Source organism: Rhinatrema bivittatum, chromosome 4, assembly GCF_901001135.1.
Source record: "Rhinatrema bivittatum chromosome 4, aRhiBiv1.1, whole genome shotgun sequence".
Taxonomy (NCBI): domain Eukaryota; kingdom Metazoa; phylum Chordata; class Amphibia; order Gymnophiona; family Rhinatrematidae; genus Rhinatrema; species Rhinatrema bivittatum.
This window is the reverse complement of record NC_042618.1, coordinates 237630807-237645991: the sequence shown is the minus strand read 5'-3', so window position 1 is coordinate 237645991 and position 15185 is coordinate 237630807. Positions and strand designations below refer to the sequence as shown.

General features: G+C 43.3%; 1 protein-coding gene across 1 annotated transcript in view; it reads left to right on the top strand.

Moving 5' to 3' along the window:
• LOC115090604 (sodium- and chloride-dependent GABA transporter 2-like) overlaps positions 1–15185 on the top strand; it is a 113804-nt gene that overhangs the window by 47015 nt on the left and 51604 nt on the right. The window contains 2 exon segments of the mRNA XM_029599945.1: positions 8762–8865; positions 12064–12188. Coding sequence (XP_029455805.1) covers positions 8762–8865; positions 12064–12188 — 229 coding nt within the window.

Sequence of the window (15185 nt, the reverse complement as noted above, 5' to 3'; positions counted from 1 at the left end):
TAATGCCTCTATATTGCTCCATGGTGAGACTGCACCTAAAATACTGTGTACAATTCTGGTTGCCGCATCTCAAAAAAGATATAGTTGCGATGGAGAATGTACAGAGAAGGGCGACCATAATGATAAAGGGGATGGAACAGCTCCCCTATGAGGAAAGGCTGAAGAGGTTAGGGCTGTTCAGCTTGGAGAAGAGACGTCTGAGGGGGGATATGATAGAGGTCTTTAAGATCATGAGAGGTCTTGAACGAGTAGATATGACTCGGTTATTTACACTTTTGAATAATAGAAGGACTAGAGGGCATTCCATGAAGTTAGCAAGTAGCACATTTATGACTAATCAGAGAAAATTCTTTTTCACTCAACGCACAATTAAGCTCTGGAATTTGTTGCCAGATTATGTGGTTAGTGTAGTTAGTGTAGCTGGGTTTAAAATAAGGTTTGGATAAGTTCTTGGAGGAGAAGTCCATTAACTGCTTTTAATCAAGTTGACTAAGGGAATGCCTCTGCTATTACTGGCATCAGTAACATGGGATCTTCTTAATGTTTGGGTACTTGCCAGGTTCTTGTGGCCTGGTTTGGCCTCTGTTGGAAACAGGATGCTGGGCTTGCTGGACCCTTGGTCTGACCCAGTATGACAATTTCTTATATTCTTATGTTCTTAATTAATGATGTGTGGTAGTAGCAATAGCTACTATCTGTTACATTTCTTACTCTTTCTGTGGGCACGCTTAAAGCACATAGGTGTAGGACACCTTGGGTGAACTGCATGCAGAAAGGACAGAGGCCAGGGTGATGAAGGCACAATCAGGTGGTTTAGCGTTAGAGTCCCTTGCTGGTCCATATGACAGCCATGACTTGTGGCCCCCTCAGAGGAGTAGCTGTCCTTTTGGCTTGTCTCATGTGGTGTTTGTCACTGTAATTGTTTGTGCTGAGCAAGGCAGGTGTTCTGAAAACTCAATCATCAGCTCAGTGTAGAGCATCCAGGCTCAAAAAGGTGTCATCTGCTAGGGCCCCCAGAACTTACAGTGCTGAATGTATAGGCTTACTGCTCCCAGAGTTCTCATGTGGTTGCCCTGATGACTTATATGCTTTCTATGTTGGTCTCTTGCAAGACACGCATTTAGTGCCACCTGAGGCCTTAAGGGGACCATGTCAGTACCTGAGACAAAGTATGTACCATATATGCTTTAGACAGATTTGTTTCTGGCATGCTGGTATCGATAAGGGTCTATGCCAAGTAATGATGCCAACTACTCATTATTGGTTAGGGTCCAGGCCACCACAGATATCACAGATGCTTGATTACAAACTGTCCAGGAACATACTCATTGGCCATGTGTAGGTGCATGAATTTCTGCTGGAAGTCAGCACACCACAGATATGTGTGTCAATGTGTGTATGGCTAAGTGATGTGTGGTGTTAGCCTCTGCCAAAATCTATGTATCGGGGGAGACATGGGCCTGGTAATTCCCTCCCTTATCTCAGCAATGCAAACCCCACAGCAGGCAGTGTGTGTGTGTATTCATTTTGGATACTGTCCTAGGCCAGCAGTAATCCAGTGCTTCCACTCATGACAAAGGTTATCTCAGAGATCTGATAGTATGGGCTGTTGTCAGAATGGCCTCATGCATAGTACTCTGACCTTACCCCTAGGCCTATCACTGGTAAGACCTTGTGTTGACAGGGTGAGGGTGTGGGAAGGGGTGTGACAATTGGCCACGTCACAACTCTGATATGCAGTCTGACAGACTGGTATGACTTGATATCTGCCTGTAGTGCATACCTCCCCCTCCCACCGGCAGCTCTTGTGCCTAATACTAGGAGTAGTCCTAATAGTCCTGTAAAATGGGGATGTGCAGAGTTCTCAGATGCTGTGCTGACAGGGAGGCCTAGCTGGTTTGGGAGGGGTGTGGTTGTTAAGAAGCTGTCCCCTGAATGTAGGGATGCAGGGATGGCTGGAACGCAGAGTGGGAATGGTCCCCTCATACAAGCAATGTTAGGCTTATTCTGAGAAATAGGTTGCTGGAGGGGCACAGTGCCAGCATGTTGCTGATACCTGTAGAGGGTGTGTGTGTGTGTGGGGAGGGGGGGGGGGGGTGCAGGTACCTGAGACCTACCAGCACTCATATTTGAGGGTCCCTTTTCCAGACAGTAACTCCTTAGCCTCCTCTTTGTTGATCCCCTGTACTGGCCTTGCCTGTGAATCTGTCTAATACCTGATAGCTAAGGATGAACTTACAGGAATTAGACAGATCCACAAGACAGGCCAATCCAGGGGTGGCAGCTGGTCTGTACCAGTCTGCCTGATCCCAAAAAGCAGCAGCCTTCTAGACCTTCTGCTCTTGGCCTGTGGCCATTCTCTACAAGAACAACTCCCTCACTCCTCCTCACTTATCACATAGCAGATGACGCCATGTTCCAACAGCCTGCAAGTTGATGACCTATTTAGTGTAATGTGAACCATAAAAAGGACTGGGTCCACATAGCATTTTAACTGTACTGAGGACACAAGTAAGGGAGCCCAATGTAAAGTTTTATGTGGTAATGACTGAAGTTTCCACAACACACACAAACTTGACATGTTCAAAACATACTCTCTGACCCTGGCCCCTGCAGCTGCACATTTCAGCTCACTACTGATGAACAAAACCTCAAACTTTAGTAACTGTTCAAGTAGGTCTCTGAGAAAAGAGTTATGTCATGACAGCATTTGGGCCCAGAGCCAGGGAGATGGCCCATTGTTAGGTCAGAGGTGTTATATCTTCACAATGGAAGAGGGCAATGGTTTGTTGTAGGTGTACTATAACGGGTAGAGATGTGAATTGGAACCAGTATTGGTTCCGATTCTGGTTCCGATTCACATCGTGAAAATGTTATCTTGTAGTCCAATCGGGTTTTTTTTATCGGCTGTGCCCGAGCCGATAACCAAAAAATACAGCAGACTCTTTAAAATGAGTTTGTTAGTATCCTTCCACCCTCCTGACCCTCCCCACCCCCCCAAATTTTTAAATACCTGGTGGTCAAGCGGGGGTCCCGGGAGCATTCTCCCGCGCTCGGGCCATCGGCTGCCAGTAAACAAAATGGCGCCGATGGCCCTTTGCTCTTAGCATGTGACAGGGTATCCGTGCCATTGGCCGGTCCCTGTCACATGGTAGGAGCAATGGATGGCCGGCGCCATCTTTAAAAATGGCGCGAGCCATCCAGTGCACCTACCATGTGACAGGGGCCGACCAATGGCACCGATAGCCACTGTCACATGGTAAGAGCAAAGGGCCATTGGCGCCATTTTGATTAGTGGCAGCCGACGGCCCGAGCACGGGAAAATGCTCCCGGGACCCCTGCTGGACCACCAGGTATTTAAAAAGTTGGGGGGGGTCTGGAGGGTGGGGGAATACTAACAAACTCATTTTAAAGGGTCAAGTTGTGTTTTTAGGTTGTCTTTCTTCCCCCCCCCCCCCCCCCCCATAACAATAAGAAAACCCACTAAATTAATCGTGGGGTTTTCTATCGCTATCGGGGACCCCCCGATATCTGACGATATTGAAAATATCAGACAATATTTTCAATCGTCAGATAAACGTTTCACATCCCTAATAACGGGCGCATAGCTACACCACCAATTGGGTCCCCAAAGAGTGAAGACATAGCTACTACACCTGTAGCCAAACATTTTGACACCAATTGTACCAGACAGCGTATGGAGCTGAACACTAGCTACCTAGCGGCCATCTCACATAAAGGCCCATGTACCCAAGACTTAGCTAACAGTATGCTGAGTGAAGAAGGCAGCTGGAGCCAAGAGTGAAGTTCCACAATAAGGAGCTTCAGTTTTAGCTCTTGCTGTCTTCCTTGGGAGCATACACTGAACTTTCAGTTGTAAGGCCTAGACCATATAGTCTTGCCTGCCAGATAAATGCCTAGTTGGAATGTGCAAGGGCATATTAGCATGCAAGGTCATTGGAGGCCACACCTTTGACTACTCCAACCCTTAAGACAAAAAAACACACAATGAAAAGACAAAACCAGAAAATGTATATTTCTAACCTGTGACCAGTTTATTACTGAACAAATCTAGGTAACAGTTTCAAAGCAAGTCAAGATCTTTGGTAATCACATTCTGCAAGGACAAGATAGTAAATAGCACATGACATTGTAAATGAACTGAACATCACATTGCATGTAGACCTGTACATACATTCAGGCTGATACAGTACAGTGCACTCTGTTAGCCTGTGATTGGCTGCGCGTTTTCGACGCGCTATTTTAACCCCTTGCTTATCCCTAGGTAGGGAAAAATCTTAGGGTTGGTCTCAGAAATGCAAAATCCTCTCTCTATAACAGGAAAGAGGCAAAATAGTAAAGGAATGAAGCATTCCTTACAGAAAGAAAGACCAAGCTCCTGTTCCTTTACCAATTTGGTGGGAAGAGGGTCCAATGGAAAAATAGTACAGCTTGACCGTAGTAAAACTTTCAGGTTCAAACTTGTCCTCACAGCGGGTTCACCCTTCTTCTGATTAAGGACATTACATGTAACTAAAATAACATGTAAAAATTTGTGCTGCAAAACTGTATGAAATTGTTACTGTAAAAAATGACTTTCATTGGCAGAGATTCTGGGGATGTATCCAGTGCATCTGTATTGGGGTCCAAGCACTGAAGTCTTCATCTTGATTGTTTGTCAGAGCAGCATTAGATGGCAGAAGAAGCAGCTAGGGAAGTGTCAGCTATTACACAAGGTTATTTTCAAGAGGAGAAGCAGCTGGGGCAAAGCTGGCTCCTACTTAGGCTGAGGAGCAAGCAGGAGGAGCAGTGCAATCAGGGCCTAATCCCTCCTCACAACAGCCTCTCTCCTCTCCTCTAGGTCAGGGCCAATGATGGAAAGCTTGAGAAGATGCACTTCTGAACTGCTGCTGTTTCCCCACGTCATCTGGCTGATTGGTTTTTGTGAGCAAAATGAGCCAATCAGCAGCAGAAGACAGAGAAGGAGCCCATGCTCAGCAGTGCCACTTCACAAACCTGGCTATTACATGTTTATAAACTGTCTATAAAGAGCAGCAAGGTGGTGGAAAGCACAGAGGGAAGAAAGAAGGTAATACAACTTGGGGGAAAGAGTGAGAGGTGAGAGCAGTGGGGAGAAGTGGGAATGGTGAGAGCACTGAAGGGGAGGAAGATGGAGATGGGTTACAGCTCTGAGAGAGGAGAGAGATTGATGAGATCCCGAGGAGAGAGTAACAAAATCATTGGAATGAGGGTGAGGGGTGGGAGACATATCTGGTGTGGCAAGAGAGGGGTCTACATTTCATAGCACTAGACCCCCACTCACTAATGACCAATATGATTATAAAATAACACTATGCATCTGTACTTATGTCTGGGATTTTGCAATATTTTAATCAATCCTGTCATTATTCAGGCCTAAACTAAGAGATCAGTTTAGCGCTAGAGAGAGAAAAAGAGAGAAAGAGGTTTGGATTGGTTTGAACTCACAAAATAAGCAAATACCTAATCCTGTGGGCTGACTGGTCTCATGGCTATCTGTTGGGAAAACTGGGTTTTAATGTCAACCTGTTTAGTTCTTCCTTGGATATAAGTGTAAGGGGATCACTAAAATGTTCCTTACTATACATATCAGAATCTTCACAGATGCTGGATTTATGATGTCAGAAAGAGTAGAAGTGTATAGTGTTTCCTGACATTCCCCAGTGGTAGGTGCCTTCTAAGGAGTGATTTCACAAAACTCATAAGCCCATTTTAGCTTGTGTTCTTTCATCCAGTCTTCCGTGCTGTAAAGATAGCTAAGGCCCTCTGTCAAATCACCTAGACCTTCCAGGAAGTAGGGAGTTTCTTGGGGTCTAAGAAGGATCCTGAGATTGAATCACTAGAGAAGCATTACTAACATATTCTCTGCATTTCACTGAAGATTTTTACTTAAGGTTTCAAGAGGGAATTTCTGGTTGAAGTCAGATTAAGGACCACCAGGCAGGGAGATTCACTTTCAGAATTGCTGTTTAAGAATAAAGAAAGAAAGCTCACACGTTCAGGAGAGTTTTCCAGTTCATATTACTGGACTATCAAGATTTGCACACTAGAAAGGGTTGAGCTCTGGAAGGGTCCTATCTCCAAATGGTACCTCAGATCTAGTGGGTAATGTGTGGGAAGATTTGCAGTGACTGTAACTATTTGAACTGTGTACTGCTTTTTGTTTCATTGTATGGATTGCACACTACTGAATGTGTTCATCTACATCAATACTCCAGTACAGGATCTATTTTTTACTAATGTCAGACTGTGAGGCAGTGTTATATTCTAACTGGAATGTATAAGACTTCCTAACAGTCTAAAGGCTTTGAAAGACTGAACTTCCCCCCTGTCAGGAAGGGTCAAAACTTGTCCCCAGCACTCCCACGTGAGCCCCTACATTAAGTCCCACTAACTGGAGTGATAGGAATATGTAAAAAAAGCTAGCAAAGGATAGATTCTTCACATTCAATCAGATTATTTGCATTTCCCCATTCCTTTAATAAATTAGAGCATATGAACATATGATTTGCCATACTGAGTCAGACCAAATATCCATCAAGCCTAACATTCTGTTTCCAACAGTGGCAAATCCAGGTCACAAATATCTGGCAGGATCCCAAATGGTTGCTGGATTCCATGCTGCTTATTCCAGGGATAAGCAGTGGATTTCCCCACCTTAATAATTGTTTATGGACTTTTTTCCTAGGAACTTGTCCAAACCATTTTTAAACCCAGCTACATTAACAGGTTTTACATCTTCCGGCAGTGAATTCCAGATTTAATTATGCATTAATTAAAAAACATTCTTCTGTTTGTCTAACATGTATTACCTAGTACATGTTAGACAAATGTTAGACACCTAGTAACTTCATACATGTCCCCTAGTTTGTGTACTTCTTGAAAGAGTAAACAAACCCTCCTTAATGTACAAGTCCGGTACGGATAGGCACATAAACTTATTTGTACTCTTCGGGCAGGAACCCAGGCTAGCAGTACTACTTTCCTTGGGGATGAAAGGAGTCCTCTTGGTTTCTAGTGCAGAGTGGCTAGCTCTTCTCTCCTGATTTCCTTGGATATATGTGATAATTAATGACACTGTGTGTGCTGAAAGTGCCAAAGAAGTCACTGGAGCCACTTTGCTAGCGTCCAAATAAATCTTTACTGTTGCAAATGGTTGTAAAATGGCACCACACTGATCCACAGCACCACTGAATATGTCCTTTACAGAATTCTCCTCAATCTGTGCAGGAATATCTATGTGCCAGCGCCAGGAAACTATTACTCTCCAGTGCTTGGAAAAATGGAGTGCAAGGTGCTGCAAGGTGTCCCTTTGATGGCCGGGTCACCCCTTCCTGATTACTGTCTCTGCACAACAAGATATATTTTCTCTCTCCCCAGGGTCTGAAGAATCACCGGATGGGTGTCCTTTTGAATGATAGGCTTTACTTTTACTCACTGTTAGATGATTCAAACCTTCTTTGTTCTTATGCAGTCCTTTTTGCTTTTATTCAAATCTCTGATGGGAGGGATCCCTGGAGTAGGACTTTCTGGGCTCCAGTCAGGAAGGAAGGGCAGTCAAACAACTTCTTCCTGGATGTTGAAAATCTTTACACAACTGAGAATAACATCAGGTGACTCCTTACAGCAGGTCACTGTCACCCCCTTCCTCACTGAGGCTATGAGGGCAGGTCTTCCCTAACCTCCTCAGGCCCAGACTCAGGATTCCCCAGTCCCTGGGCCCAGGAGCTGAACAGGCTCCAGTAGGGCCCCTACCACTTAAAAGATTAAAGTCCAAAAAATGCACTCAGAGGGCTAACTCCCACCAAACAGGTTGTGTCCTGGCTGGGCAGAAACATTATCGATCCTGGCCAGGATCACCAAACAACTCAAAGGACTGCTGCCCAAACTGTAGCAAGGATGTGGTTATATATTATTACAAGTGGGATAGCCATTCCATACTCCACAGATGGAGGGACTGCATTTGAATGGATCCTCCCATTATCCATTCTATCCTAGCTAGTGACTGAAACTAAACACCCAGGACTTACTGGTAACCCAAGAAGATGTCCAGGTTACACACATTTACCCATTCCACTCCACTCGTTATTTTATAGGCTTCTTTTGTATCTTCTGTCAGCTGTCTGTTCTCCAAGCTGAAGAGCCCTAGCATGTCCTCATAAGGGAATTGATACATCCGCTTTATCATTTTTGTTGCCCTTTTCTGTATCCTTTCTAATTCTGCAATATATTTTTTGAGACGCAGTGATCAGAATTGCACACATTGCTCAAGGTGTGGTTTCACCATGGAGTGATACAGAGGTATGATATTCTCTGTTTTATTCTCCATTCCTTTCCTAATACTTCTTAGCATTCTATTTGCTTTCTTGGCCACTGCTACACACTAAGCAGAGGATTACAACATATTATCCACAATGATGCCTAGATCCTTTTCCTGGGTGGAGACTCAATACTTGAATATTTCATGAGATGATGTCAGTGGAATGTCTAGGAAGTGGCTCTCATATCTGCCCTAGGCTAGTTGGTTTTTCAGGATATCCAAAGTGAATATGCACGAGCTAAATTTGCATACACCAGAAAAGCCCCTCATATGCAAATGTATTTCTTGGTTGTTTATTGTGAATATCCTGAAAACTATTGGGTCAACAGGACAGGTCTGGGAGCTTCATTCAAATTTCTTCCTGTGTTCCTTCATATAAACTCTTTTTTTATTGCATTCCAGGTTTGGTTGGATGCTGGATCCCAGATATTTTATTCCTATAGTATTTGCATGGGGATCAATATAGCATTTGGCAGCTATAACAAGTACCATTACAGATGTTACAGGTATGTTTCATGATCAGTATCTCTATCAGAGACTCCACGAAACTCATGCAGTTTTGGAAATATTCTGCAAAGTTATATGCCATAGACACTAATAACATAATTTCCAAGCAAAAAGTGGAAAATGGTGAAATATGACAGTATCATATTTATTTATATATTTAAGTTGGGGGTGAGACAAATTTGTAGATGCAACCAAAAAAACGATAATGTGATTTTATTTTGCCTGCTTTTGTAAAAAATGTTCATATTAAATTCTAGGTCAAAAGAATTGGTGGAGGCAAACATTTTTCACCAATTTAGTTGCAAAAGCAAAAAATGTTGGGTTTTTTTGCCATTGCCACTTACACTACAAACATTTTCAACCATGCCTACCAAAAATAAAAACTTTCCTGTTTTTTTACATTATCTAGTGTTTTGAATTCACTCCCTTCCTGTGTCTTTGTATCCCTTATATTCTATTCTTGCATCCCCTTCTTTATACAAGAAAACCATTAATGCAGGCATGGAAAACTCCAGTCCTCAAAATAGGTCTGGTTTTCAAGATATCCGCAATGAACATGTATGAGATAGATTTGCACGCACTGCTTCCATTGTATGCTAATCTATCTCATGAATATTCATTGCAGATATCCTGAAAACCAGGCTTGTTTGTGGCTCTTACAGATTGGAATTGGCCAACTCTGCCTTAGTGCATCTGCTGCTTTCTTTAGCATTGAGTCTCCAAATTTAAACTATCAGATTTCATGCTCAGTATAAGATGTGTAATTGCTTACACTGACATGCTAATCTGATACAATCTGCCCTTCAAAAATCATAGAAAAAAATCTAAGAAGAACATAGGACAGAGGTGGCCACTGGCCAACTCTGGTCCTCAAGAGCCACAAACAAGCCTGGTTTTCAGGATATCCTAATGAATATGCATGAGATATAGATTTGTATGCACTGCCTCCATTGTATGAAAATCTATCTCATGCATATTCATTGTGGATATCCTGAAAGCCTAACTGGCTAGGGGTCCTTCAGGACAGGTTTGGGAACCACTGAAGTAGAGTAAACCAATGAGATTATGCTTTAGACTGGATTGTAACCTGCAGCCTGATTAACTATCCTACCCAGATGTAGGCAACCTCCAGCCCTCGTGGACATTAAAGTGCTCAGATTTTCAGGATATCCCTAAGGAATATGCATGAGATAGATTTGCCGGCACACAGCTTCAATTGTATGTAAATCTATCTCATGCATATTCTTAGGGATATCCTGAAAACCCAAGTAGATTGATGTCCACAGGGACTGAAGATTGCCTACCCCCGTTCATGTCCAATGCAATGATGTAATTGTTTGTTTTTATGTATTGTGAAAGTTTTATTGCACCTCACCCTGAACTATGGAAGGGCAGGGAATATTTTATGTAAATAAATTCATGTCTTACCTATTTGACTATCTTTCTCAATAATAATGATAAACACAAGTGTAACATTGTTATTAAAACTCAAATATTTTATTTATTTAATAAGATTTTATGAACCGCCTCGTTTCTGCATGATCTTTAAGTGACCTACAAAACACATACATGCAATTATTTTCACTTTTGCTTCCTAAGGAGAATATCAGTAGAAAATTAAGCAAATAACCAAAATCTTAGGTCAGAGGTGAGAGCAGGGAAGGCTGGAAGCAGCTGGATTAAAAGTATTTAATAAAAGAAGCTAAAAATTGAGTCAGCAGATAGCAGAGAGACAGCTGCTGGAAACAGATAAAGAAAGAATGAAGTGAGAAAGCAGGCATTGTGGTAGAGTTGCTTCCTTGCCTTGGATCAATCAAACAGGCTTCGTCCTGGCTTTGCTCCATTGCATCCATGGATTTGTAGTTCTGATTTTCTTAGGGATTTTAAAGAAAAAAATCAGAACCCATTTCATGCAATGGGGCAAAGCCAGGACTCTAAAGCCTATTTGGTTGACCTGGGGTGAACTGGCAATCCTCTGCTGCTGTAAAATGAACCACAATCCTACTCATTTTGTACGCTATTTGTCGGCATGTCTAAGACACTCTTTAGTTGTTTTTTTTTGACATACATTGACATAGATAATGGAAAACAGAGTGCATCACTACTAATCATATTTCACACCTATTGAGCCATTTGTTGCAGAAAGGCAATTTTCAGAAAGTGACTTTTAAATGTTCTCTTCATTTCGTTATAAAATATAACCATACTCCATATAGTTAGCTGGTTTCCTTTACATTGTTTTATTTTTGGCAGGCTAATATGGTGTTCCCTTCCTACTTACCATTAGATCCATTTGATTCGGCACTCTTTTATAAATTATGTGATATGAAATACACTGAGCAGGGTTACTGTAGGTCTTGGTTTGCTTGGACATGTCCTTTGTTTTGGTTCCCTAATAGTAGCCATCTGGAAGGATTTTTGAAATTTGAGCAAATGTCAGGGGATTTTGCCTCGTCGTAGTAGATAAACACACCCAGGCTGCTGTGGCTGCAGTCCCCACCACCATGAGTTATTGAGTCCCGTCCTTGGTTCAATTTCCCACAGCCTCTCTGACAGCTGCTGCTTCTGCCTCCACCTGGCTCTCTCGGGGAGTTTGAGTCGTGCGGCACCCGTGCTGCACTCTCAGGAGAATAGCATGGAAGTGCATGCACCACACGGCTCAAACTCATTGAGTCACATGGAAGCAAAAGTGACAGCAGCTGTACTAGGGCAGCACCGGCGGCAGGAAATCAAGCGGCAGAGCATTTGGGCGGGGGGGGGGGATTTTTGAGAAATTGGTGGTGTTGGACTTAAGGGAGAGTTTAAGAGGGTGTTGGTGACAAGCTAGACTGGGAAATATAGTAGTGGGGAAGAGTTGGGGGGAGAGAAAGTGGTGGAGCTGGGTAGGAAGAGAGAAAATAGGGAAAGGATGGGCTAGGGTGGGGGTTTTGTTTAAAAAAAAAAGTCACTTTTAAGAATATAACAAGTTCAAAATTAGTAAGTACTGCTTCCCCACATATCTAGCAAACTTTATAAAAAAAAAACAAACTGTACTGTAGGAATTGTCCCCCTCTGCTTCTCTTCCCGCCTCATTGGGAATTAAAAATATGATAACCATAACTGTGAGCTCTGAACCTCATGAGACCCTAGAAGGAATCATTTGGTTGAGTTTCACTGCAGTTCAACATTTTCCCCCTCTGATCTTTTCTTGTACCTAGAGACTGCATTGGCCTTTGTGTGGTAAACAGCTTGACAAGCTTTGCTGCTGGTTTTGCCATCTTCTCAGTGCTGGGCTTCATGTCCCAAGAGCGAGGAATTCCCATTTCAGAAGTGGCAGAATCAGGTAGGTTCCTTGTGACTGAATGGCCAGCTATTTAAAGTGGCATTATACCTTTTGCTTCATCTTTCCCATTTGTGTCTACAGTAAGTTGCTTTTCCTTTTATTTACATATAGTGTATGTTATCATCTATCTGCCTTTTTATATAAAAAAAAAGAGACATTAGGCATGAGAGATGATGAAACAGAAATATTTTTATTTATTTTGATTTGTTACAAACTTTTTGGAATACATGATTTTCCCAAAGTAATTTACAATATATTAGAATAGCAGCATATGATAAAGGTAATTTGTAGGTTTACACTATTACATGTCTACTAGTTTAAATAGTAATAATCACAATTTACTTTACAATTCACAAGTGCACCTTAGGACTAAGGGGGGGGTCATTTATCAAAATGCGCTAAGGCGATTTTGCATGCGTTAAGGGCTTATCACATGCGAAAAGCCCCATTAATGCATGCGATAGCACCATATCGTATGGTGTGATGCAAATTTGAAAAAGAGGAGGAGTTAGGGGTGGGCTTGCCAGTCTGTGAAGTGCTATTGCACAGATGTAACTATACCTTTTTTCAGTAGTGTTAAACTGTGTTGCAGGGCAGTAAGGTTTTATCACATTTTGTGATGTCTCCTGAAAGGCCTGGTTTAGTAGATTTGAAGCTCCTGGAGCACCAGCCTAGCCATCTGGGGGAGGGGGAGTGAGAGAGAGAGAGAGAGAGAGAGAGAGAGAGAGAGAGAGAGAGAGCACACCTAGCCATAATGTCCTTGCCCTAGATATGTTTTTGTATCCCTATGGGTGGCCCACCTAGTGACTTGAGGTGAGGTTTAGGTATTAGTGTAGGGCAGGGGTCAGGAACCTTTTTGGCTGAGAGAGCCATAAACACCACATATTTTAAAATGTAATTCCATGAGAGCCATACAATATGTTTAAAACTAAATACAAGTAAATGTGTGCATTTTATGTAAGATCACACTTTTAAAGTACAATAAGTCTCTGAAAATATTACACCAGGCCTTAAGACACCAATACATCTCCTATTAGGAAAACGGACCAAGTCAGGCTGCTATAGAGTCCTACACAGAAACTACACGCCAGCAGAAAACCTCACCTGAATCACATGCTGTCCCTCACCTAACATAGAATAAAGAGACCAAAACGCATAACAAGAAGCATGCAGAAAAAACTGAATTGGAAACTGCAACAAGCCAGAGTCTCTGTATGCAGTGTAACAAAGGAAAAAAGAAACATCACCCATCCTTATAAAACAAATCAAGAAATATAAAATCATCAGCAGTAAAACTGTACTAACAAAAAGAACATATTTCGAAACAGCTGATGAGTGGAATATCCAATAATTAAAAACTCATATAAAACATTTCCAGATACCAACAAAATATTTCAAAATAGCAGACACAAAGACCCAGTAATGAAAAATAATAAGGATACAAAAATTTTTTTGCTCTGCATACCTGGGAACGTTTGATATCCAAGTGTCCTGAGATTGTTCTGAATTAGCAGGAGGCGGGGTGGTTTGCTTGGAACTTTCTCCTCTCTAAGTCACATACCAGCGCTCTCTCTCACACTGGCTCTCAATGACACACCTATACACACATGCTCTCAGTACGCACATATACACATGTTTTTTCTCTCTCACATATATAGGCTCTTAATTACACATTTACACACATGCTGTCTATCTTTTCACGCTTACACACACACACAGGCTTTCATTCACATAAATACATGCTGTCTTTTTCTCTCATTCACATGCTTACAAACATGTCCTCTCTTTCTCTCATTTACACACAGGCTCTCAATCACATACTCAGATGCTCCCTCACCTAAACCAGCTCTCAATCACACACAGACACACATGATCTCTCTTACTTATACACACAGGCTCTTAATCATACATACACATGATTTCTCTCACACACAAAGGATCTCAATCATACACACATACTCTTTCACTCAAACAGGTTTTCAATCACAAACTTACACATACAGGTTCCCAGTGGTAAACTTACATTCATGCTCGCTCTCTCACAGGCAGGCTCTCAATCACAGACACATACTCTCTTTCACATGTACAGGCTCTCAATCATTCACATACATGCAATCTCTCACTCACACACACAGGATCTCAAACACACACACACACACACCCCCCCCCCCCGCGGCCCGGAAGAGGAAGTGGAGAGTATCGGGTGCATGTGCGGCAAGAAGAGGCCACGCTAGTGCGCTCGGCATCGGCCCGAAGAAAAGAAGACTGCAGCTCGGAGGAAAATTAAGAGCTTCAACCGCGGCCGATGGGACTCCGCGAGGGCTGAAAATGAAGAGGTTAGCGTTGGGAGGAGGCTGCTGCTGCCGCGAGTTCCCGGGGTGGGGGTGAGAGAGAGTGAATGAGCGAGCAAGCTGTGTTTGCTCGCTCATTCACTCTCTCTCTCCCCCACCCCGGGAACTCGCGGCAGCAGCAGCCTCCTCCCAATGCTAACCTCTTCATTTTCAGCCCTCGCGGAGGCGGAGTCCCATCGGCCGCGGTTGAAGCTCTTAATTTTCCTCCGAGCCACGCTGCAGTCTTCTTTTCTTCGGGCCGATGCCAAGCGCACTAGCGTGGCCTCTTCTTGCCGTGCACGCACCCGATACTCTCCACTTCCTCTTCCGGGCCGCGGGGGTGGGGGGGCGGGAAGAAGAGAGCACGCCGGTGCCGCTGACTCCAGCTGTCCTGCCGCGTTCCGCCCGGGCTGACAGCATTTTAAGCCCGGGCGGAGGAGGACCGGGGAACAGTTGGGTCAGCGGGAAAGTGTGGCGACTGTCTGCGAGCCAGATGCAGCTCTCAAAAGAGCCATATCTGGCTCGCGAGCCATGGGTTCCCGACCCCTGGTGTAGGGGGTTAGGGGCCACTTTGACATTCAACGTGAGACGTACGAACATAACAGTGGTCTCTTGAGAAGATTTGATGACCTACGGAGTGAGGAAACTCACTCCAAGATGATATTTG